The following is a 24584-nucleotide window of genomic DNA, read 5'->3' as shown; positions in this document are numbered from 1 at the left end:
CATTTGGCTTTGGGCTGACTGATTGTAAGGACAAGTCTAGCTAACTGGCGTGGCAGGTCCCAGGTAGGGCTCAGTGGTAGCTTTCTGTTGGAGCCCTGTTTCTCCCTATACAGAGAGGACAGCTAGTCATCATCAGTCCAGTCAGGTAGTTCCAGAATTGGCTTCCCTGTGGGTGAGGATGTGTCTCTCAATTATTTAGTCTCCGCATTCACCAACCATGCACTAGCTGCCTGCACAGTGGAGCAGGTCTTGGAGCCACGCTGCTTGCAGAACTGGGGTCTTGGCTTAGTGGGGAGGCTGCTTCCCTCTCAAGGGCTGGTTTCCAGGCCACTGCCAGCCTCTTCTTTTCCACCATCCCCATCAGGGGCAGCCTTGCTGGAGCTGAGACATGGAACAATGCTGCTGCATTCTTCTCGACACTGTGGCAGATTTTTGACTGTGGCTTTTAGGGATCATTTCACAGGCCAGCCGTATAGCAATGCCAGTCATAACGTTCATTCCATGTTTTCATTGCTGGGGAGCTGCCTCCTGCCCTCCGTCTTTGGGTTTTGACACCAGCCCAGATGCAGACAGAGGCCTGCTTCGCCAGGGGCTCCTGTGGGCTCTTGCATAGGCCTGGGCACCTGCAGTGACCTGATTTTAATGAGGAGGCACCAGCGGACCTCTCAGTTCTGTCCTGAGGAACCCCAGGGCTTCTGAGGTAGAGCCTGGTCAAATATGCTGAACAGAGAGAGCAGTGCCCAGCCAACAGGGGACCCATGGCGACTTGTACTGGGAATTCTCTCCTCACCACCACAACCAAAAATAGCATCCAGATAAAGCCAATTATATTAAATTATCAGTCCAATTAACAAAGGAAGATGTTTCCCAAAGGGCAATCTGAAAGGATCTGGAAGGACAAGAATCCTGTCTACCCACCATGACTGTGAAAGTTACATGCTTTGGACCCTTCCCTCCCACCTCTCCTCCTCTTCCTCCCTCCAGCACCTCCTTCCCCTTTCTTTCCTCTTCCTCCCCTCCATCCTCTACCTCTCCCCCCTCTTTCCTTTTCTTCCCATCTTTCATCTCTCTCCCTTCCCCATCCCTTCCGGCCCTAGCTACAGCACATGCTCTGCTGTCCTTGGGTTCTGGTTCAGTTCAGCCAGTGTGGAACTGAGACAGTGCTGGGGGGCTAGAACTAGGTGGTCTCATCCATATGTGGAGCACAGGCCGCTGTGTGGGGCAGCTCTGGTGCACGTGGATGCTTTCACAGAGCCCTTCCCCACCTGGGGCAGTCACCCAGGTTGTTGCAGTCATTCACTTATTTAACGGGATCTAGTGAGTGCTTGTCTGTGTCAGGCAAGACCCTAACCCTGGGACTACGATGAGAAATTACAGGGCTAGCCTCTCTGCTCTAGGGGGCCTGACAGTTTGCAGGGGAAGATAGCTTCACAGGATGGATCTGCTGGTAAAAACACACATTCCCAAGTGTCACCTCTGTAATCTGGTTTTGTGGTTCTGGGCCACACCCAGGAGTCTGCATTTTCTAAGCAGCCATGGGGTGATGCTGGTGCAGGTGGGCCCAGGTGGGCCCTGGGCCAATCTCAGAGAAACAGTGTTCTCACCCCTGAGGCAGTGCCCAAAGCCACCCTGCTGAGAGAGTGTGTTGACTGTGCCCTGTGATTTTTAACTGTCCTTCTTGCCTGTAAGAGATTAGAAAGTATAGGAACATGCAGCAGGCTCTTAACTTCACAGGGGTGTTGACATCAGACACCAGGCACAAGCTTTTACAGGAGATTGTGGTGACTTATCAGAATTTTTTTTTTTAGAATTTCTTGATGTGCCCAGCAATTTCTCCATAGAAAATAGTTAACACCAGGCTGCCTCCTGCCCCCCTTTTCTGCAGATTCCCACACTCCCAGGCTGCACCTCTGGTCTCCAAGCACACGTGTCTCTGGCATTTCTCCATCACAAGGGTGGACCCTGGCATTTAGCTCTCCCAGAATGAATCGTCCCTGAAGTTTGCCTCTTCTGGCTGTGGAATAACCTCCCTTCACCCTGCCCTTGGGTCCTGAGTAGGAGAGGATAACATGTGTCATTAGCACAGTTCAGTTGCAAAGAACAGACCCCTATAAAACAGGGTTTAAGTCAAAGAGGAGAGACCACAAAGACACAGGGGATTCTCACGTGACCCCAGGCAGAGAACAGAGCCACACCTCTCAGCAGATGGGAAGCTGAAGTCACCAGTCAGCTCCAAACCCCGTCTCCTCCACTGTCCACCTGCCTCCTCTCTATGTCCCATCACCCACATGCACCAGAGCTGCCCCACAGAGTGGCCTGTGCTCCACATATGGATGAGACCATCTAGTTCTAGCTCCCACCACTGCCTCAATTCCAAATTTCAGGAAAAACATAATTTGATTGACTGTTTAGGTTTGGTTAACTGAGGTGGGGGGATGGGCTCACACAGGGCTTTTCCAGGCTGGGGCTCTGCTGCTTCTCTCTGGGGTCCTAGGGCTGGAGGAAATGATTGCCAACTTGAAGCAGGTGCTGTCCCTGGTGTGGCTGGGGTGGCACAGCTGCACCAGCAGAGGGCAGCATCCCGTGTGCATAGTTATGATCCATATGAGATTTCTGGAAAAATGTGGATGAGCAGGGCAAAGGAACGTTATTTCCTGAGCTCCTGCCCTTTACATAGGGCTCATCTCACAGCTTTTCGCAGCAGCATGCTGTGGAGACTTAGCTGGGATCCAGAGTGCTCAGTTAACGTAACCCAAGTGAGTTTTCAGTGGCGGTGCCAGCGTTCCCACTAGGTTCTTTCACCTCTCAACTCTGCTTTTCCTAGTGTGCCACACTGCTGCCCCATCTCCTGGGTGGCAACAGGCATTCCATGAAGTCAGAAATCTGGACACTGAGGTCAAAGGCAAGCTCGAAATCTTTCTGATTTTGAGCTTAGAAGAAAGATTTTGAGCTTAGAAGACCTGAGACTGATGTCTATATAGTTCAGCTCCAGAGAACGCCACCTAGTGCCTTCCCAGTGGCTCCAGGGGAGTTTCTCTGGGCCTCCAGAATGAGATGCGTCTTTTGCCCAGGAAAGCATCTTGATGACATGTGTGGCCTTCGGCAGTTTGGGGTTTGCCAGCTCTTCCATGAAGCCTTTCCTGGAGAGTGCCGCAGATCACAAGGGCTGGTACAAACACACATTCCCAAGTGTCACCTCTGTAATCTGGTTTTGTGGTTCTGGGCCACACCCAGGAGTCTGCATTTTCTAAGCAGCCATGGGGTGATGCTGGTGCAGGTGGGCCCAGGTGGGCCCTGAGCCAATCTCTGAGAAACAGTGTTCTCACCCCTGAGGCAGTGCCCAAAGCCACCCCACTGAGAGAGTGTGTTCAAGGGCTTTGAAGCTGGATGGTTTCGGAGCTCTACTGTGTGACTCAGGGACAGGTCACTAAATCCCCATGGGGCTTGGCTTTTAAATGGAGATGGTCCTACCTCCTTCACAAGGCTGTGGAAGTTTTTAAATGAGACAGTGCAGGAAAGTGCTTTGCATTGTGCCTGAGACATAGTAGTTACTCAATAAATAGCTGCAATATAATAATAATAATAATAATAATAATAATAATAATAATAATAATAATATAGTAATAATGAAAACAACTCTTAGTTCCTTGAATGAAGTATACTGTGTGTTTCTCTATCCCTTCCAGCACCAGTAACATGCCTTAGATATGGTAGGTGCTGAGCAAATATTTGCTGAATGGATTTATTATACAAGGGTACCTGTAAAGGCTGGAAACAGAGATAAAAAGACATAAAGGATTTGTTGATATTCACTACAGTACAGGATGTAATATAATATAATACAATGTAACGTGTAAAATGTATTAGTGGGTTGTCCCTGATTAGCAATACATGGTCCCATGCTTCATGCAAAATTGCAAGGAGTGTGGTAGGTTAATGCTGCTTTTCCATCGATTCTTGCACATGCACCCATGATGTACTGCCTCAGGTGGCTCTTGTCTCAGATTTCCATGGAGTTCAACTTGTGCCTTTATCCTGCTTCACAAAAACTAATCAGGAGGATTAATATGTACAAAATAAAATGTTAATCTTTGTTTCTAGACTTTACGGCCAATGGCCACATTGTAGGTACCTTCCACCTCTCCCATTCAGCACCCTTTCTCTATGGGCTGAGGCAATCTCTCTGTGGTTTATTATTGACCCCTTTGGGCACCAGGGATCTCCCCTGAGTCTTCTCCCCACTGAAAGAACCAGCATCCTGCTCCACTGTCTCCTACCAGAATGTGCAGTCTACACCTCTTCCTGTTGACATTCCCTTCTCCAGTTTTCCTTCATGCCCCCAACTTATAAAGTTCTTCTTGGAACAGGAGACAGACACATCCTGTTCCTCCCCTCTGAGCTTCTCTGAGACTGCCCATGGATGCTCATCCTGCCACACAGCTGTCACCAGACATGCAGTGAGAACCAGTCCACATGTTTGCAGAGTTCACATGATATGTGAGACCTATTCTTGTTTTAGAGACAAAGGTGCCAGTTATCCCTAGATGCTTTGGGTACCATAGTTTGCCTGAAGCCAAAACACAGCTTTATGGAGAATGGCGATGTGAGAATTGAGGGCTTCAGGAAGTTACTGGATTGGCCAGAGTGGAACTCAGCACCTGTTATGACGCTATCTGTGAAGGGCTTCTGGTACTATTGCCTTTACTGATACTTAATGACGTTAGCTCCATTTTGTTTGCTAGAGATATAATTGACCTGGAACCTTATGTACGTCCAAGGTACACAACATGTTGATTTGGTTCATCTGTATACTGCAGTGCGTACCACCATAGCATTAGCTAGCACCTCCATCACGTCACCTAATTACCATTTCATTTGTGGTGAGAAGATTTAAGATCTTGTCTCCTAACAACTTTGAAGTTTATAATGTAGTAATTGTTGACTACAATCGCTATGCTGTACATCAGATTTCCAGAACTTGTTCATCTTCTAACTGCAAGTTTAGACCCTTCGACCAACATCCCCTTACTTCCCAGATCTGCACAGTCCCTGGTAACCACCATTCTCTCTATTTCTACTACTGTTGGGCTTTTTTAGATGCCACATGTAAGTGAGAACATTTGTCTTTCTCTGTCTAACTTACCTCACTTTGCATAATTCCCTCAAGGCCCACCCATGTTGTGAATGGCGTGATTTCCTTCATTCCAGCAGCTGAGTAAAGTTCTCTTGTGTGTGCGTGTGCATGTATGTATCACATGTCTTTAATGACTTTAGCTTCTCTCTCTCTTCCGCAGGACACCAGCCATGATTGGCTGCTCCTTCGTGGTCAACAGGAAGTTCTTTGGTGAAATTGGTCTTCTGGACCCTGGGATGGATGTGTACGGAGGAGAAAATATTGAACTTGGAATCAAGGTTTGTGACATGGAGTCTCCTTTACTCTTGATTCGTTCACATTTGTGAGCAAAGCTGCCTGGTCATCTTAATGTGTACTTAAAGCTTCTTTAGCTGGTGAATGACAGACTCCTCTGTCCTACCCCTGTCCCTGGGGATGTTCCAGCAAGATTGTCACCCCTCCTTAGACAGGGAATCCTGGGCTTTCCCCCTCTGTAGAACAATTTCTTCAGACCTAGGTGACTCTGGACATTAGCCAGAGAATTTGTTTCCCATTCTCTTCCAGTATCATTCTCTCCTTAAATTTTTCTTAAAATTAAATTATTTCCTTAAATTAGTATTGCCATTCTATGAATTTTAATGGTTCATGTACATTATAGAACCATAAGATGCCAGGGGAGAGAAGAACCACATTCTGCGGGACCCTCCCTTGTCTCAGAAATTCCTTTAAGGAGAACGATAGGGGAGGGGAGTGAGGAAGATGCAGAATGGGCCTCTTGCCAGGCCTCTGGCACAGATCACTTCCACTGGTAGACATTTTATACACTGGGTTTTGCTTAAGGTTTTGTTTGAAAAAAAAATTCCATTGTTAAAAAAAGTTGGACACATTGATGTATTCCAACCTCTTTTTTTTAGAGCTAAACGGGTAAGCAAACTCCACCAACAGGTAAGGGGACTCCTTTAGGCCCTGGCAACCACTTAACAAGTAGACTTGCTTCTCCTGCCGAGTGCAAGTCTTCCTCCATGTTACAAACAGTTAGTGTTGGGAGGATGCCTTGCTGGAGTCTCTGTAGCTGTTGCCCCCTGTCTCAAACCTTTGCATACCTAGGCCCCTAAAAGTCAGCTTGTTGAAAATGACTCAGGACACAATTGTAAGGCTTAAAGTTTATTGAATTTCTTCCACCTTCCTCTGTTGTATTCTTGATTTTGTTCTAACAGGCAGGTACTCAGTGCAGAATTCCTACCCCTAATCAAAGCCTGCTCTGTTTATGATTTCACTGGCTTATCCCTTGCTGCTCAATACCTTTAAGACACCCCATCGGCCCCTCATCTACAATTGGGCCCCCTTTGTGGAATGAAAGGATTTGTGCCCACATGATGTAATGAATGGCCAGGCTACATGAACGAAGGAAATGGTGGGAACCTTCTCTGGATTCTAAAATCCCTTCCTTTGGAGACCACAGAATTCTTTCTGTGCTTTCATTTCCAGGCTGGGTTCTTCCCTCAAGGGAATTTGCATGGGGTTTCATGGTCACGCCCAGCAATTAAAGTCCATAAATATGTTATCATAGCTAATACACGTTCTTTCATCAGTTTTGAATTTAATTGAAGACAAAGATCTGGACTCAGCATGTTGAATTGGCCCTTCTCCCAGCTTTTTATCCTTCTCTGTGCTGCTCTGCTGTTCTCTTCCTCAGCTCCCATCTAGCACGCCATGGCATTTACTTACCACGTGTATTGTTTTTCTGTACCTTCCCCTTACTGGGTGGTAAGTCCTGTGGGGCACAGATCATCGCATCCCAGGCATTCAGAATCATGCTTGGTACATGGTTCAATAGACGTCTGTTAGACTAATGGCTGAATAAATGCCTGTTGGGAATTTAACATGAGTAGAAGCACTGGAGTGGTGGAAACAAACCTGATTGGAATGAGTTGATGGCTTAATGGGAGGTGATAACTGGTTCCAGGCACCTATCTGTGAAAGGAAGGAGCTGAAGGAAGCCCTACACTGCGATAGTTGAGACTTTTAAATTTCTTTTTTCAGATAAGAGAGATTTGCATGTCTCTACATGCTGTGAGCCAGTGAAGGGTAAGACCTCATTACCAACAGAGAGGAGAACAGGATAATGGGTAGAGCGCTGTTCCTATGGAGTCAGGGTCACAGGTGGGAGTTATGGGGACAGGGGGGACTCCAAGATTTGGTTGCCACCATAGGCTGTTTTGTGGGGAGACAGAGGATGCGACAGTGGAACTCACTGATAAGGCTTGCTGAGATGATGGTCTCCCCACACTTGTGAGCCATTTGCTTTGCATCAGCCTAGACCCGGCAAAGGTCAGACTCCATGATGATGGTGGTGACCAAGTCCTGTGTTGCTGTCCCCATTTCTGAAGAAGGGGAGGAGGGGGCATCTGTTTTTACCTCAAAGCACAGTCCAGTACACCAAAGCTTCTATGGCACCAGCTGAGGAGCTAGTGAATTCTATTCCAAACACATCTTGTGAACAGGTTGGGCTGAACAGCCTCAGAGCCTGCCCTCTGACTAGCCTTCTCCCCAGCAATTCAGCTCTGCTACCTGCTCTCCTTTATGAGAGTAGTGGGTGCATCAGATGTGGAGACCACCCTCACGTGCAATTACCTGTCTCTTATTGTACATCCAGGCATATCCAGTATCCATGATGGAGAAGGAGAAGGTTTATGCCTCTTACTTCCCATTGACCATGTCCTCCTGTGAGCTACAAGCTGACTCCATGGAAGGCCTTGGGTTTCTGTCAATTCTTAAAGCAAGAGTTGAGTGCTATTGGTGTCATAAAGACCAAGGCCTGGGTTAGGGTCCTCTTAGCCACCATCTACACACCATTCTGTGGTTCACAGGTGTGGTCCCTAACCAGCAGCATTGACCTCATCTGGAAACTTGTTAAAGATGCAGATGCTCAGGTCCAGTTCTAGACCTCCTAAATCAGACACTCTAGGATGAGGACCAACAACCTGTGGGTTTTTTTAAAAAAATTAATCTTTATTGCATTTTTTCTCTTACCATTTAGTCGCCTTATACCCCCCACCCCCCAGCTATCACACACTGTTATCTATGTCTATGAGCCCTTTTTCCTTTGCTCAATCCCTCTGCCCCCTAACCTACCCCCTGCCACCACTAGCTGTTAGCCTGCTCCCCATCTATGAGTCTATCTCTGTTCTGCTTATTAGTTCAGTTTGTTCATTAGATTCCACATATAAGCGAAATCATATGGTATTTGTCTTTATCTGATTGGTTTATCTCACTTAGCATAATGTTCTCCAGGCCCATTCATACTGTTGCAAAGGCAAAATACTCTTTTTTAAAAAAATTGATTTATTTATTTTTAGAGAGAGGGGAAGGAAAGGAGAAAGAGAGAGGGGGAAAAATCAGTGCCTCTCACACACCCCCAACTGGGGACCTGGCCCACAACCCAGGCATGTGTGCTGACTGGGAATCAAACCAGCGACCTTTTGGTTCATAGGCCCACACTCAATCCACTGAGCTACACCAGCCAGGGCTTGTTGTGTTTATTGATGATGGCTCTTCTGACAGGTGTGAGATGATATCTCGTTGTGGTTTTAATTTACACTTCTCTCATGTTTAGTGACATTGAGCATCTTTTCATGTGTCTGTTGGCCATCTGTATGTCCACTTTGGAGAAGTGTCTGTTCAGATCCTTTGTCCATTTTTTAATTGGATGGTTTATTTGGTGTTTACTTGTATAAGTTCTTTATGAATTTTGGATGTTAACCCTTTATCAGATGTATCATTAGCAAATATATTCTATTCAGTGGGTTGTCTTTTCATTTTGTTGATGGTTTTCTTTGCTGTATAAAATCTTTAGTTTGATTTAGTCTCACTTGTTTATTTTTTCTTTTATTTCCCTTGCCCAAGGAGATATATCTGAAAAAATATTGCTATGAGAAATGTCTGAGATTTTACTGCCTATGTTTTCTTCCAGGATATTTATAGTTTCAAGTCTAACATTTAAATCATTAATCCATTTTGAGTTTATTCTTGTGTATGGTATAAGGAGGTGGTCTAGTTTTATATTTTTTTTGCACGTATCTGTCTAATTTTCCCAACACCATTTATTGAATAGACTATCTTTACCACATTGTATGCTTTTTTCCTCCTTTGTCAAAAGTTAATTGACCATAAAAGTGAGTTTATTTCTGGGCTCTCTATTTTGTTCCATTGATCTATATGTCTGTTTTTATGCCAGTACCATGATGTTTGGATTACTATGGCTTTGTAGTATAGTTTGATACTAGGTAGCATGATTCCTCCCAGTTTGTTCTTCTTTCTCAGGATCGTGTTGCTACATGGGGCATTTTGTAGTTCCATATAAATTTTGGAAATATTTGTTTTAGTTCTGTGAAATACATCATTGGAATCTTGATAGGAATTGCATTGAATCTATAGATTGCTTTGGGTAGTATGGACATTTTAATGATATTAACTCTTCATATCCATGTACAGAGTATGTGATTCCACTTATTTGTATCTTCTTCAATTCCTTTCTTCAAAGTCATAATTTTCTGCATACAGGTCTTTTACATCCTTGGTTATGTTTATTCCTACTTATTTGCTTCTTTTTGAAGCAATTGTGAATGGATTGTTTTCTTAATTTCCCTTTCTGTTAGTTCATTACTGGCATATAAAAGTGCAACAGATTTCTGGATATTAATTTTGTATCCTGCTACTTTGCTGAATTCATTTATAAATTTTAGTAGTTTCTGGGTAGAATCTTTGGGGTTCTCTATATACAGCATCATGTCACCTGCAAATAAAGACAGTTTTACTTCCTCCTTTCCAATTTGTATGCCTTTTATTTCTTCTTATTGTCTGATTGCTGTGGCTAGGGCTTCCAGTATTATATTGAATAAGAGAAGTGAAGGTGGACATCCCTGTCTTGTTCCTGATCTTAAGGGGAATACTTGTAGTTTTTACCCATTGAGTATGATGCTGGCAGTGGGTTTGTCATATATGGCCTTTATTATGTTTAAGTATGTTCCTTCTAATCCCACTGCTGAGAGTTTTTAACATAAATGGGTGATGAATTTTATCAAAAGCTTTTTCTGCATCCATTGATATGATCATGTACTATTTTACCCTTCATTTTTTTAATGTGGTGAATCACATTTTTTGATTTGCAAATGTACTAACCTTGCTTCCTGGTATAAATCCCACTTGATCATGGTGTATGATCTTTTTGATGCATTGCCATATTTGGTTTGCTAATATTTTGTTGAGGATTTTAGCATCTATGTTCATCAGGGACATTGGCCTGTAATTTTCTTTCTTTGTAGTATCTTTATCTGATTTTGGAAGTAGGATAATGCTGTCCTAGAATGAGTTTGGGAGCCTTCCATCCTGTTGAATTTTATGAAATAACTTGAGAGAAGTGTTAGTTCTTCCTGGAATGTTTGGTAAAATTCACCTGTGAAGCCATCTGGCCCAGGGCTTTTGTTTGTTGGGAGTTTTTTTGATTACTGCTTCAGTTTCGTTAGGTGTAACCTGTCTACTCAGATTCTCTGATTCTTCGTGATTTATTTTTGGAAAATTGTATGTTTCTAGGAATTTATCCATTTCATCCAGATTGTCTAGTTTGTTGGCATATAATTGTTCATTATTTTTTCTTACAGTCCTTTGTATTTCTTTGGTGTCAATCGTTATTTCTCCTCTTTCATTTCTGATTTTATTTATTTGGGTCTTTCCTCTTTTTTTTATTTATGTGTCTAGTTAAAGGTTTGTCAATCTTGTTTATATTTTCAAAGAAGCAGCTCTTGGATTCATTGATCTTTTGTATCATTTTTCAGATACCATTTCATTTATTTCTGTTCTGATCTTTATTATTTCCTTCCATCTAATCACTTTGGGCTTTGCTTGTTGTTCTTTTTCAAGTTCCTTTAATTGTGAAGTTAGATTGTTTAATTGAGCTTTTTCTTGTTTTTTGAGATAGGCCTGTAATGCTATGAATTTCCCTCTTAGGATTGCTTTCCCAGGGTCCCACAAATTTTGGGTTGTCATGTTCTCATTTTCATTTGTTTCAAGGTATCTTTAGATTTCTTCCTTGATCTCATTGCTGACCCATTCATTGTTTACATCACATGTTATTTAGCTTCCATGTCTCTGTGTGTTTTTCAGTGTTCTTCTTATGATTGATTTCTAGGTTCATAGCATTGTAGTCAGAGAAGATGCTTGATATGATTTCAATCTTCTTAAATTTATTGAGGCTTGCTTTGTGTCCTAACATGTGGTCAATCCTAGAAAATGTTCCACGTGCACTTGAAAAAGAATGTTTATTCTGCGGCTTTGGGGTGAAATGCTCTGAAGATATCAATTAAATCCATATGATCTAGTGCGTAATTTAAGACTGGTGTCTCCTTGTTGATTTTCTGCCTGGAAGATCTACCCATTGAAGTCAATGGGGTGTTAAAATCCCTGACTATGACTGTATTTCTGTCAATCTTTCCCTTTATGTCCATCAAGATGTGCATCACATATTTAGTTGCTCCAATGTTGGGTATATAAATGTTTACTATGGTTATATCCTCTTGTTGGATTGTTTCCTTTATCATTATGTAGTGTCCTTTTTTTTTTCTCTTACTACAGCCTTGGTTTTAAAGTCTATTTTGTTAGATATAATTGCTGCTACCTCAGCTTTTTTTCCTATTCCTTTTGTATGAAATGTCTTTTTCCATTCCTTTACTTTTAGTCTGTGTGTATTTTTCGATCTGATGTGGGTTTCTTGGAGGCAGCATATATGTAGGTCTTGCTTTCTCATCCATTCAGCTACCCTATGTCTTTTAGTTGGAGCACTTAAGCCATTTACATTGAAGGTGATTACTGATAGATACATATGTAGTGCTATTTTATTGGTAGACTATTTTCCTCTGTTTTATTTTCTTTCTCTTTTTTGTCTTCTTCTTAAAGCAAGCCCTTCAACATTTGTTGCAGTACTGGTTTAGTGTTAACAACCTCCTTTAGTTTTTTCTCATCTGGGAAGCTCCTTATTTCTCCTTCAATTTAAATGCTAGCCTTGCTGGGTAATGTAGCCTTGGTTGCTTTTCCTCACCTTGAATATTTCACGCCACTCGCTTCTGGCCTGAAATGTTTCTGTTGAGAAATCAGATGACAGTCTAATTGGTCCTTCCTTGTATTTAAGGACTACCTGCTTTTCTCATGTGGCTTTTAGGATTCTTTTCTTGTCTTTAAGCCTCATCATTTTAATTATGGCATGCCTCAGTGTACACCTCTTTGGGTCCAACTTGTTTGGGACTCTCTGACCTTCCTGGACATGTGCAACTTTTTCCTTCACCAGATTAAAAAAGTTTTCAATCATTATTTCTTCAAATAGGTTCTCGATCCCTTGCTTGCTCTCTTCTCTTTCTGGTATTCTCATTATGTGAATGTTGTTATGCTTCATATTGCCCAAATGTTTCTTAAGCTCTCCTCATTTCTTCAAATTCTTTTTTCTTTTTGCTGCTCTGCCTGGTTGGGTTTTTTTTTTTTTTTCTACCTTGTCTTCCAAAACACTGATTGGATCCTTTTCTTTATCTAACCTACTGTTTATTCCTTCCAGTGTATTCTCTGTTTCAGATATTGCATTCTTTATTTCTGACTGGTCCTTTTTAATGATTACTATGTCTTTTTTCATGCTGTTGAGTATCTTTATAATCATTGCTCTAAACTCTCTATCTGATAAATTGCTTCCCTCCATGTTATATAGTTCTGGAGAATTTTCTTATTCTTTCAATTGGGGTCTGTTTCTTTGTATTCTCATTTTGGAGCTTCTTTGTATTTTCTGCCCTAGCAACTAAACTAATCAGTTGCTAAACTGATCAGTTTGTTAATCTAATCAAGCCATGGTTAGCAGCAGAGCTTAAACTCCACAGGGTGGGGCAGAGTAATTCCTGCAGGCAGTGCTATTGCTTCCCTTCAGGCTGACAGGGGGAAAGGAGTGCTTTGCCTGAGAAAGATAGTTCCTGCAGTATGGGGAATGACTCAGCACAGGGATCTTGGTAGCTGTTCCTTTAGTTCTCTTCCCAGAGCCACCAGCACCAGACTCTCCTCAGCATCTCTAATCCACTCTGCCTTTCCTCTACCAAGGCCCAGGGTATGTGGCTGCAAATGAAATTTTGTGCATTGACCCTTTAAGAGGTCTCTGCATCTCCACCTGTCTCTCCCTGGCAGACAGAAACCCTGCTGCTTTTTACAGCTGGATGTTGTCTAGGTTCCTTTCTGTCTGATGCTTTAGGCTGAGTAGCCCAGCTTAGGGTTTAGAACCCACACTTCTCAAGAGGAACCCTGCTGGCCACTGAAATATCCCTCTGGAACTTCAGCTGCCAACTGTGGGAGCCCAACCAGCTCTCTCGTGCCACCTTCACCTGCCTACCAGTATCGTTGTGGTAAAGTGATTTCTTTTGTCTGACCTTGGTTGTAAGGCTTACTCCAGCTAGTGTTCAGTTGGTTAATCTGGATGATTTCTCCACAATTTAGTTGTAATTCCAGGTTGGTTCTGGGAGGAGGTTAGTGTAGCTCCACAACAGTCCTGCTTACTCCTCTATCATCTTTGTAACCTGTGTTTTAATAAGATTTCCATGGTCAAGTTTAAGAGCCATTGGGTCTATACCCTGACCTTAGCCAACTTCCTGGCAAATACTTGCTTATCTCAGAAAGGAGCCCAGGTTTCAAGGCCTTCCTCCAGGTGTCCTCATGGCCATTGCAGGCCCACAGTGAGTCCTTTCTCCTCACTCTCAGCCCGCACAGTATGGCCCCCCTCCCCTTAGGTAACAGAACCTACTTTCTCCTTTATGTGCAGGTGTCTGGACCAGGTGACTGCAAGGTTCCTGGACAGGGTTCCTAGACAGGGTTCCCTTTTACCTGGGATAATCTATGTAAGGTGCTTTGTGTTACAAATAATATTGTTTCTCCTTTCATTTTATGCTATTTTATACTGCTTAGAGCACAAATTAAGTGAATAATAAATACATTTTTAAGTAATCCATATCCACTGCTTGGAAAAAACTGAGCTCTGTGTAATATATACACACATATATAATTTTAATACTGTGGACACCCATACATTTATATAAATTAACCTAGAAGAAATTATTCAAAATCCTGTGGTTTAGTTAAATAGAACGTTTTCAATATGAGAACACCATTTTTTCTTTGGGATTTTTTTCACCAAGAAATAGGTCTACCTGCAGTCTTTCTAACTATTCTCCAAAAGTAACTATTACTTTTTAATTCCTCAGTAAGTAAAGAAGTGTCATAAGAATAGGAAGAATAGATAGTCTTACTGTGGTTCAGGGCTGATCCAGGGCTGCTGCTCAGATGAAAGACGGCTTGCCTGTGGCCAAAACAATCAATACAAAACAGTAAAGGGGGTGGGAGGAGCTTCCCAGGGCCAAGAAAATGAACAAGATTAGAAATGGAAAAGTTTTGTCTTGTTCTGAGTAGCATTAATTAGAAACTTCTAACAAGAAATATTACTGTAACATATCTAAATTTTAAGAGGAAACAAATCTCTAAAGAGAGAAGAGCAGATAGATCACTTTGAAGTGGAGTAAAATCAGATGGCTTCAGGTTCCTCCAGTATGTCAGTCTTCTTTGGGAAGAAAAGGCACTACTTATTCTGAACCCTCACAGAAAAGAGTGATACACCGGACTGCTGACTCCTGTCAGACAGCCATTCCTGAAGAAAGACACTAGAAAGACACTGTCAGACCCTCAAACTATTAGAAAATATCTTGACTCGAATAGGACCCTCAAGGACTGAGTAAAAGACAGGATTCATATGTGTGTACATTGTTGTTAAAAGTATTTGTGAGACCAAGGACCCATGATGAAGGGAAGTACACAAGTGGGTGTGGGGACCACAAATGTGATAACCTTCTTACCGGGCCTATCCCAGCCCTGGGTTCTTCCCCTGGGAACAACTTTTGCCAGGAGCTCCACAACAGTCCCAGGTAATGTACTTAGACTCATGTCCTGGTGAATGATGGGCAAAGGACTTCTGTATTTTAGTTTGCACATGGTAACAGTAATCTTAAAAAGTGGAGTTTGGCCTGGGTGCTGCAATTGCTGGTTGCATAGTTCATGATGCCCTGGGCCATACCTTTTTTCTGAAGATCTGGGATGCCATTCTTATGACTCAGGTAGGCCCAAGATTAGCATCCTTGCCACTTTGCCTAGCCCATTTCACTTGAGCTCAAGTTATTGAAGATCTGCAGGGTCACGCATAGTCCCAAGTCAACCAGGATAACATCGTCAATAAATTTGAAGAATTTCTTCCTTCAGAGGGGTCGTTTAGAAAGTATGGGCTGCCTAGGGTGGCTAAAGCCCCAGACCCCCAAACAAACATGGAATCTGCCACTCACACTGGTCTCTTTTGTCCCATCTCTTGTTTATAGTTTTGCTGCCACCTTGTCTCTTATCTCTGGGAATTGGGTGGTGTAATTCAGTCTGAGTCTGAAGGCCTGAGAATCAAGGGGTATATACAGTCCCATTCTGAGTCTAAAAGTCCAAGAACCAGAAGTGCTGATGTCTGAGGGCAAGAGAAGATGGATGTCTTAGCTCAAGCAGAAACGTGAGACTGATGCTCTGATCCCCGCCCAGCCACTCCTCTATCTGAGTCTGGGACTTGTCATCCAGCATCCATCCGTCTTAATCAGGGTGGATTCCCCCTGTCCTCTCTGAAACCCCTGAATTCAACATCCCAATATCCAGAAGCCTCTTGTGACCTTTGTCTCCCATTTGGACCCCTTGGGCTCAAGTCTGCTACATCCGTTGAATGTCATGATTTGGAAAATGCCCCACCCCCCCCCATGCCCCCTACCCCCGCCTGGAGGGGACAAGACCATAAGTTCTGCTTAGTTTTACTAAACTCTAGATTCTTGGTTCTCCCTTAGCTGCTGGCATTGATCTGGGTACATGAATGTCTTCATAGTGCAGGGTTAGAGTATATCTATGATTAAATTTAGAGCAAAGTTCCTGGTCTCATCTGGGGATAGAGTAGGCCTTTGGGTTTCGCAGACTGGACTTTAATCTGGATGCATGCATTATAGGTGGCCCACAGTTGGATTGAATGCTTTTGAATAGAACGGAGACATGCTGAGAGCCTTCTCTACTCCAGCAGGCACTTGCACTGGGCATGCCTGTAGACAGACATGGTCTCTAGCTCCATGAAATTTATGATCAGGCAGAAAATCCATTCATTTAACAATTAATTACCAATGTGATGAGTATGAAAAGATAGGATGGGGGATGCTATAGAAGAATATATCAAAGGAAAATAACCTAGTCTAGGGAGTTGGGATGAGCCTCCCTGAGGAAATGATGTTTAATACTTTAGAAATGATTTGACTTTAGATAGACAAGAAGAGAATGGGAGTAGAGTGTGGGAGTATGAATATTCCAGGTGGTTACACTCCCGCAAGATGAGTTAAGTCCTAGAGATCTACTGCATGGCCTCATGCCTGCTGTTAATGCTTATTCTATACTTAAAAATTTGCTAAGAAGGTTTACATGTTGTATTCTTTTAAAAATATTTCTTTGTTTATTTTGAGATATAATTGACATACATCACTGTGTAAGTTTAAGGTATACAGCATAATGGTTTGATTTACATATATTATGAAATGATTACTTCAATAAGTTTATTTAGCACCCATTTCATATAGATACAATAAAAGGAGAAATCAAAAATATATTTTTCTTTGTGTGAGAACTCTTTGGCTTTACTCTCTTAACAACTTTCATACATATCATACAGCGATAACTATAGTCATCATGCTGTACATTCTATCCCTAGTAAATATTTATCTTCTAACTGGAAATTTATACCTTTTGACTACTTTTCTCCAATTTCCTCTCCTCTCACCTCCTGCCTCTGGTAACAAATCTGATCTCTATTTTGATGAATTTGGGGCATTTTTTAAGATTCCATATAAAAGCGAGATGATACAGTATTTGTCTTTCTCTGACTTATTTCACTTAGTATAATATCCTCAAGGTTCATCCATATCGTCACAAATGGCAAGATTTCCTCGTTTTTTTATGGATGAATAACAAATCATTCTGTGTGTGTGTGTGTGTGTGTGTGTGTCTATTCATCCATCACTGAGCACTTAGATTGTTTCCATGTCTAAGCTTTTGTATGTAATGTTGTTATGAACATGAGGGGTGCAGACATCTTTTTGAGTTAGTGTTTTCATTCTCCTTGGACATATTCCCAGAAGTAGAATTGCTGGATCGTGCGGTAATTCTATTTTTAATTTTTTGAGGATCCTTCATACTGTTTTTATTGTGGCTGTACCAATTTACAACCCTACCAACAATATGTACCAGGGGTCCCTTTTTTCTACATTTATTATTTTTGCCAGGATTTATTATTTTTGTCTTCATAATGACAACCATTTTAGAGGTGTGAGGTGACATCTCATTGTGGTTTTGGTTTGCATTTCCCTAATAACTATTGAGCATCTTCTCATGTACCTACTGGCCATTTGTATTTCTTTGGAAAAATGTCTATTTGGTTCTTTTGTCCAGTTTTAAAAATTAGATTATTTGTTTTTTCTATTGAATTATATGATTTTTTTAAGGATTCTTTACTTCTTTTTTTTAAAGATTTTATTTATTTATTTCTAGAGAGAGGGGAAGGGAGGGAGAAAGAGAGGGAGAGAAACATAAATGTGTGGTTGTTCTTGTGCACCCCCTACTGGGAACCAGGCCAGCAACCCAGGCATGTGCCCTGACTAGGAATTGAACCTGTGACCCATTCTTTTGCAGGCCAGTACTCAATCCACTGAGCCACACCAGCCAGGGCTATATGAGTTTTTTAATACATTTTGGATATTAACCTCTTATCAGATATATGTTTTGCAAATATTTTTCTAATTCCTTAGGTTGTGTATTCACTTTGTTGATTGTTTCTTTGCTGTGCATAAGCTTTTTATTTTTTAGTTTGTTGCTTGTGATTTAGGTGTCATATCCAAAAAAATGTCATTGCCAAGATCCATGTCAAAGAGCTATTTTTTCCTTATGTTTTCTTCTACTAGTTTCATGGTTTCAGGACTTATATTTAGGCATGCGATCCATTTCAAGTTTATTTTTTTGTGAGTGGTATAAGACAGGGGTTCAGTTTTATTTTTTTACATGTGAATATCCAGTCGTCCCAGCACCATTTATCAAAGAGACTATCTTTTCTACATTGAGTATTTTTGGCTCCCTAGTCAAATATTAGTTGACCACATATGCTTGAGATTATTTCTGGGTTCTCGATTCTGTACCATAGATCTATTTGTCTGTTTTTGTGCCAGTACTATACTGTTTTGATTAGTATTACCTTAGTTTTTGTGAGAAAGAAGTATTGACTGGTGGCCTCCCATATACGCCCCAACTGGGGATCATACCTGCCATCTGTGATGTGGCCTGACTGGGAATCAAGCCCCCAACCTTCTGATGTATGAGAGGATGGTCCAACCAACTGAGCCACAGCAGGAAGGGCAATTATTAGGGTCTTATATTACAGTTTTGAAAGCAGGTGTGATACCTCCCACTTTGTTCTTCTTTCTCAAGATTGCTTTTACTGTTTGGGGTCTTTTGTGGTACCATGTAAATTTTAGGGATTTTTTCCTACTTCTGTAAAAAATATCACTGGAATCTTGGTAGGGATTGCATTGAATCTATAGATGGATTTTGGTAGTATGGACATTTTAACAATATTAATTTTTTCCAACCAATGAACATTCAATAACTTTCCATTTATTTGTGCCTTCAATTTTTTAAATCAATGTCTTATCATTATCAGAATAGAAATTTTTCACCTTTTTGGTAAAATTTACTCCTAAGTATTTTATTATTTTTGATGCTATTGTAAGTGAGATCATTTTCTTTATTTCTTTTTCAGATAATTTGTTATTGTTAGTGTGTAGAAACACTACTGATTTTTATGTGCTGATTTTATATCCTGCGATTTACTGAATTCATGATTAAAGCTAACAGTTTCTTGGTGGAGTCTCTAGAGTATATATATATATATATATATAATCATGTAATCTGCAAAAAGAGACAATTTTACTTCTTTCTTTCCTATTGTGATGCCGTTCATTTTTTTCCTTGCTCTGGCCAGAAGTTTCAGTACTATATTAAATAGGATTGGTGAAGGTAGGTATTCTTGCTTTACTCCTAATCTTTGAGGAAAAGCTTTCAACCTTTCACCATTGAGTATATTAGCTATGGATTTATCATATATGGGCTTCATAATGTTGAGGTATGTTTCTTTCATACCTAACTTGTTAACAGTTTTATCATGAATGGATGTTGAATTTTGTTAAATGCTTTTTCTGCATTTACTGAGATGATTATATGATTTAAGTATTATCACAAAATAATAATAATATGATAGTAATAAAAATAATAAAGTAAAACTAAATAAAGAATGCAGGAGGAAACTTTTGGGGGTGATGGTATATTGCCAGTGTAGATTGTGATGATTGTTTCACGTGTGTTTACTTATTTCCGAACTCACCAGGTTATGTAGATCATATGGTACAGCTCTTTCTGTGTTGATCATAGCTCAATAAAGTGGTTTTAAAAAGAAAAATAATATTTTAGTCAAAGAGAAAAATGGCAAATATTTATAATTCTAAGAGGAAAATGTGTCAGGGAACTAGAGGGTATTCCATATGGCTGGACAAAAAAGGAAGAGGAAAACATGTTAGATGTAGTGGCGGCAATGTGGTGGGGCCTAGATTAGGACTTGTAAACAAGAATTGACTTTTTCTTAGGGACCAATGAAAACATTTTGAAAAGAAAATATGCACACATATATATGTTAATGTATATGCGTGTACACATGTGTGTGACTGCACGCACACACGTTAATGTGTATGTATATACATGTGTGTATACATGCATGTGCTATATATGCACACACATATATACACATGTGTGTGTGGTTGCATGACATAACTATGTATGGTTACATGTGTGGGTCTCATATACCCATTACCAGTTTCTTTGAAAAGATTTAAGGGGATTGAGATTTAAGATCAGGCTTTTTTTTAAAGGATCATTATGACTGCCATGTGGAGAGTGGATTATAAAACAGAGTAGGCTCAGAAGGGCATTGAGAGAGCTTGGACTGTGGCTGAGGCAGTGGGAGAGAAATGGTTACATTCAGAAATAGAATTTTGAAGGTAAGTGAGATCAAGGCTGACCCCAAGTTGCTAGCTTGAGCAACCGGGAGATACTGGTGTTATTCTCCGAGATAAGGAACACCACTGGAAGGGGTTTGGGGGAAGGCAGTGCGATGATGTTTTCTGTTTTAGAGATGGTGACTCTACCGTTTCTGAAACACTCCAGTTCATCCAGCAAGCAGTTGGCTGTGTGGGGACCAGGTTAAGGAGAGAGAACTTGGCCTGAGATAGACTTGGCCATGGATGGTCATAGGTCATACCTGAAATTATGAGAGGGAAATGGTTGCCTAAAGAAATGAGAAGAAGGGATGGGACAGAAAAAAAAGTACCTTTAAGGCATGGGAGGAGCAGCTGGAAGGGAGACTGGGAAGAAGTGACCTGAAGAGTGAGCATGTGGCAGCTGAGAGAAGAGTGAATTAAGTGCCCAAAGTTGCACGTGGAAACAATAGGCATGGAGAGCAGGGGTGATAGTGAATGCCACTTAAGAGACATGACCAATAGGACCTGGTGGGTGATTAAACGTGAGGAATGAATGAGAGGAGAGTGGGAAGAAAACCTCCAGGTTTCTTAGCACCAGGGAGGATTCACTCAGAGAACACTGGAAGAGAAGGTCTTCAGTGGAGACAGGAGAAGTTCCATTTCAGAAACTTTGGGGTTTCAGAGTAGAGGTCCTCCGTGACCTGGCAGGGAGAGGTCAAGGGAATGTAGTTGTAGGATGGGGTCCCAACCAAGAGTAGGAATTAGCAGAGAGGTTCCAGGACAAGTATGGCGCGTTCACCATTCCACACTGGTGTCTGCAGACCGCAGTGCCTAGGGTTTGGACTGATTTAAAGGAGCTAGGACGTGGGGATCCCTTTTATGACTCGGACCAGCAGCTTACAGCAGGTAATTGCCTAAGGAATTAAAGAATTAGGAAAATAGTGTGTGTTTTTAAATTGAGGAGTCTTTGTCATCTTTGATGAAATTTTTTGGGGAGAAGATCTTAGTTTTTAAAGATATTTAGAACTTTCACACCTCGTGCAAGCACATGGATTTCCTAGCTGCTCGTCCAGTCCTACTGTGTTCGCCTGTTTGTTTCTGTGGCTCCTCCCAAAAGGAGATGGTGAGGCCCCCTCTAGAGCTGCAGCTGATGAGTCACCTCCCTGTAAATTTTGAAAATCGTTAGTGACATCTTGCTTTCACTGCTACATGACATCCCACGTGCAAAACAGTGCTTTATGGGACATGGAAAGAAGAGGAGAAAGGTAATTTAACCAGAGTTTCTGGCATTAGATATCAGGGCCGTTTTGCTGTCTTGATTGAGATGAATTGTCAACCTCTTAAACAAGAAAAGTAGACTGTGTGTAGAAAGCAGAAAACACACACATATGCATGTACGCACACATCTTCCTCAGGAGATCTCCCTCAGGAGACCCGGGGAGGACAGTCAGCAATATGACGTCAGTCGTGGAATAAAATGGCTTCCACAGAGTTTCTAAGAAACCTTAATGCTGATTTTATAAAGGCTGGGAATTCCACCCTGAGTGGATGAGGGGTTTAGATTATTTTCTTTCTTGTCATTTTTTCCCTTTGAAACATACTGGAGAATGAAGAATTTAGTCATTATATTTTATGTTAATTTCTTTTATTTTAATTTAACATTTAATTATGGAAAATTAAAACACACACAAAAATAGAACAGTCTAATGAATCCAATCTCATAATCATTCAGCTTCAACAAATATCAACATTTTATGTTTTTTTCAGCTACTGTCCCTCAGCTTTTTAAAAACAAATTCCCAGACAGCACGTCATTTTACCTATAAACACTTCAGAGTGCACTGCTACCAGAGAAGGACTTTTTAACACATAGGCTTAACATAAAATTACACTTTGTAACGTTCAGTACCCACTGCATGTTCTCAAAATTCTGTGAGATTTCTCTTTCTGTCTCTCTGAGTTTAGACAAATGTGAAATGACATGTACTTGTTATAATAGTATCTCACAGAGCATTTTTACTACTCTAAATTCTTCTGTGCTCTCTCTACTCACCCCCACACCCCCCGTCCCTGACAACCATTGGTCATTTTACTGTCTCTGTAGTTTTGCCTTTTCCAAAATGTTATATAGTTGGAATTGTAGAGTATGTAGCCTCTTCAGATTGGCTTATTTCTTTCAGTGATGTGCATTTAAGGTTTCTCCATGGAGTTTCATGACTTGATAGCTCATTCCTCTTTAGTGCTGGATACTATTTCATTGTCCAAATATATCACAGTTCACTTGTCCATTCACCTACCGAAGGAGAGTTGCTTCCACGCTTTGGCGATTGTGAAAAACACTGCCATGGCTGTGCTGTATAGTCGTAGCAGTGGGTACCAAACACCGTACTCGGGCTGATTTCTTCTCAGAACCCCCTCAGGCCTTTGGTTTGGTGTCCAGCAACCCACACAACCAGAGAAGCTGCACGTTTGGACTGAGGCTTCACATGGATGTACTGTGCGTGTAAATCTGTCCCAGTCCACCTTCGCTGTGGCTAAGCTCGTGTATCTGATTAGCTGGGGGTTCTATATTTATTATTGCCAGAGCATTGGAAAAAAATCCAAGAATTGCCAGGCATAAGAAAAACACCCACCCCCCTCCAAAGGTGTCTTATTATCAAAGCTAAATTCAGTCCTTGCATACCAGAGAGGTAAGCCAGAGAGAAGAAATAGGGGTAAAGGTCATAGAAAGGCTTCAGAATGCTAAAAGTGGGAAAAAATCGTCAAGAAAAACCTATACTGCCCTCAGTGATGGAGAGAGTATAGAATGGCCGCCAAGGAGACGAGAAGAAAAACAACAGTGCTAAGAGCCCTCAGGCCTTCTTTGTGTCCCACTGTGTTAGTCTGCATTCCATTAGTCTATGTTTGGGGCTTAAGAAGATAAGCACGCCCTGGCCAGGTGGCTCAATGGATTGCAGCATCTTCCCATAAACCAAACAGGTGCCGGTTTAATGCCTGGTCAGGGCACATACATAGGTTGCAGGTTTGACCCCTCATTCAGGTGCATACAGGAAGCAACTGATCAATGTTTCTTTCTCACATTGATCTCTCTCTCTCTCTTTCCTTTTCCCTCTCTCTAAAATCAATAAACATATCCTCGGGTGAGGATTGAAAAAAGATAAGCAAGTGGGTATTAAGTTTGAGATTGGGTTCCTGTAAGTGTCATTACATTTAAATAGGAGAGAGAAGTACTTAAAAATATCTATTTTGATTGGCACTAACACTGTGCCAGACACTATGCTAGGCACTATATAAAGATTATATTATTCAGTCCTCATGAGAATTAATCAGTATTGATTCCATTTTACAGATGATGATGTTGGGCTTGACGGAAGTCAAGATATTTGTCCAAGATCTTGCAACTAATAAATAGAAGAGCCAGAACTCAACCAAAATCTGACTCTAAAGCTCTCTGCAGCTTTAGAGTATTTATTCATCCAGAGCACCTCATTCCTGTACCCTTGGAATAGCTAAAACAATAGCCTGCTTGTGCAGTGATGTCATTGTGTAGTAGGCACTTGTGATGTTGCTTGTACATAATACATATCCTAAAATAATTCCACTTGTAATGGATCCAATGTTGGTAATTCCTATGTAGACACAGATAGATATCATTGGCAAACATCTATTTCATGTAATACACTATCTCATATAGAGAGAACTGTAGTTATGTAATAAACAAAAATGCACTTGAAACGGCATGAAATTGGATTTCCTCATCCATAAATTGTGTTATATTTATGTCTAACTTATAGTTCAAGAAACAGAACTGCAATGCTGATATCTTTATAAATGGTGTCTAATGTATTTCTATTAAGGGGAGAAATGTTGTGCTGAAATGTATTATCATAATAACCAAACCATTTACTCTACCACTAGAAAATAGTGTGGTATTCCAGCTGGAATTTCATTTGCCTGCTCCCAGACTGCCAGATCCATTGTAAATTACTGTAGGCGTCTGTGAGTTATTTTATAGAAGCATCCATCTATTTTTACTACTCAGAAAAGTCTGTCACTCCCATTCATCTCCCTGGGAATAAAGCAATAATTTGATTCTCTATAATTGTGAACCTGAATTTACACCATCTTCTCCAATTGGAACTGTAGTGATGTGGGTGATTTATAGCTGTTTCTGGGGCAGGGTTCTAGAAGGTGGCATCCTGGCCTTGTATGTTTGTTGCCACTTTCCATTATTTCCACAGGAAGGGGGTAGGAATCAACCTGCTGCT

General features: G+C 41.3%; 1 protein-coding gene across 1 annotated transcript in view; it reads left to right on the top strand.

Moving 5' to 3' along the window:
* Positions 1 to 24584, top strand: part of GALNT17 (polypeptide N-acetylgalactosaminyltransferase 17) — a 425240-nt gene that overhangs the window by 312815 nt on the left and 87841 nt on the right. The window contains exon 6 of the mRNA XM_053929821.2: positions 5295 to 5412. Coding sequence (XP_053785796.1) covers positions 5295 to 5412 — 118 coding nt within the window. The remainder of the gene's footprint in view (positions 1 to 5294; positions 5413 to 24584) is intronic.

This window comes from Desmodus rotundus, chromosome 1, assembly GCF_022682495.2.
Source record: "Desmodus rotundus isolate HL8 chromosome 1, HLdesRot8A.1, whole genome shotgun sequence".
Lineage (NCBI taxonomy): Eukaryota > Metazoa > Chordata > Mammalia > Chiroptera > Phyllostomidae > Desmodus > Desmodus rotundus.
This window is presented reverse-complemented; position numbering and strand designations above follow the sequence as displayed.